Source organism: Musca vetustissima, unplaced genomic scaffold (assembly GCF_032173495.1).
Source record: "Musca vetustissima isolate MV318-11 ecotype Yass unplaced genomic scaffold, APGP_CSIRO_Mvet_v1 utg8675, whole genome shotgun sequence".
Lineage (NCBI taxonomy): Eukaryota > Metazoa > Arthropoda > Insecta > Diptera > Muscidae > Musca > Musca vetustissima.
The window spans coordinates 48,516-50,391 of record NW_026886255.1 but is presented as its reverse complement, the minus strand read 5'-3'; the positions used below and the strand labels follow the sequence as shown (position 1 = coordinate 50,391).

Genomic DNA, 1,876 nt, shown 5'->3' with positions numbered 1-1,876 from the left:
TGACACAGGAATCAACAAGACAGACAGACTGCTCACACACACACAACAGAAGATGTGTGTGTGTGCGGGACGACAATTAGGTCTCTCAAAAATCACTAGGAAATAGCTGTTCGTTCCGCAACTATTTCCTCTATTTGCTTAGAACAAAAGAAAAAAAACTGAATACTCGTATTTCCAGTCAAAAAAATTCTTATAAGAAAAAAATCTCCTCTTCTTTCATTTCTCCATCTTATTCCGGTATACCAGATTTAATAACTTGACTATTTGCCGTACGAAAAATTCTCTCCTTTTCGGGTAATTCACCAATTAAATAATCACGCATTTGTTCAATGGCATCACGTGAATGTCCCGTGCCATGGAAGGCCAATGTAGCATCACGTCCAGCATAATCCATTATAACATCAGCACCACCGGGATGATCTTGTAGGAAAGTGGTGACATCGTAAACGCGATCATAGATTACAACCCAACAATCAGAATAATCATCGTGTTGCGCCACAGCATCCAAAGAGATTTCTGGAAGTGAAGTCCGCCGTTCGTTGAGGGTTTTAAGTGACGGTTTTTGTTGCGACTTCTTTTCCGGTACAATGCGCAATGCCTGAAGTAGGGTGGTTATTGAGGTGGTCATATTGTTCAGTGTGTTATTTGTTTTTCCACTTTATTAGAAAACTATTTTTTTGTTTGCGTATTTTGCGGTTTTATTAAAATATTTTTTTTCTCACAAAGACGTCACTTGTTTTGATTTGGTTGCCGTTTTTTCTTGTTTTCAATCGGGTTTTTATTATTTCTATTTTTTCAAATTTCCCTTTCGTTTTCACAGCGTTTTGTGGTTTATTCGCGTAGCGTTTGGTTTTATCTGTCTTTCATTAGCTTTGAGCTCCGTTCAGTTAATGCAGTCAACACATCGTGGAATGTATTTATAAAGTCTTGCCAGCCTACCGAAAAGAGAGATATTGATTGTGGCGGAGATTACAATTGACTCTGATGAGAGCCAGCACGAGTGGCAGAGAATTTTTTTATTTTACGTTTCAGTTTCTCAAGTTAATTATTGAAAATGAGATTCTATTGAAATTTGCTAGAATAAATATACCCTAACATTGCGAAAAATATTCTTTAAAAAAATCCACGCCTCTTATAAGCCTTTTCAAAAATATTCTTTAAAAAATCCACGCTTATTAAAGCATTGAAAAAATATTCTTTAAAAAATCCACGCCTATTAAAGCATTGAAAAAATATTCTTTAAAAAATCCACGCCTATTAAAGCATTGAAAAAATATTCTTTAAAAAATCCACGCCTATTAAAGTCTTTAAAAAATCCACGCCTATTAAAGTCTTTAAAAAAATATTCTTTAAAAAATCCACGCCTATTAAAGTCTTTAAAAAAATATTCTTTAAAAAATCCACGCCTATTAAAGCATTGAAAAAATATTCTTTAAAAAATCCACGCCTATTAAAGCATTGAAAAAATATTCTTTAAAAAATCCACGCCTATTAAAGCATTGAAAAAATATTCTTTAAAAAATCCACGCCTTTGTTTGGCCTTTAAAAAATATTCTTTAAAAAAATCCACGCCTTATATAGGCCTTAAAACAATATTTTTAAAAAAATCCACGTCTTATACTAGGCATTGAAAAAATATTCTTTAAAAAAACCCACGCCTATTAAAGCATTGAAAAAATATTCTTTAAAAAAATCCACGCCTATTAAAGCATAAGCCGTGAAAAAATATTCTTTAAAAAAATCCACGCCTATTAAAGCATTGAAAAAATATTCTTTAAAAAAATCCACGCCTATTAAAGCATTGAAAAAATATTCTTTTTAAAAAAATCCACGCCTATTAAAGCATTGAAAAAATATTCTTTAAAAAAATCCACGC

The 1,876-nt window shown here is 32.2% G+C and overlaps 1 protein-coding gene across 1 annotated transcript; it reads right to left on the bottom strand.

Annotated features, from left to right (window-relative positions):
- Positions 1–229: 229 nt before the first annotated feature.
- On the bottom strand, positions 230–628 carry LOC133333785 (uncharacterized). The gene has a single exon (XM_061542075.1). It carries the CDS (start codon positions 626–628, stop codon positions 230–232), a length of 399 nt encoding a protein of 132 aa, XP_061398059.1.
- Positions 629–1,876: the final 1,248 nt, after the last annotated feature.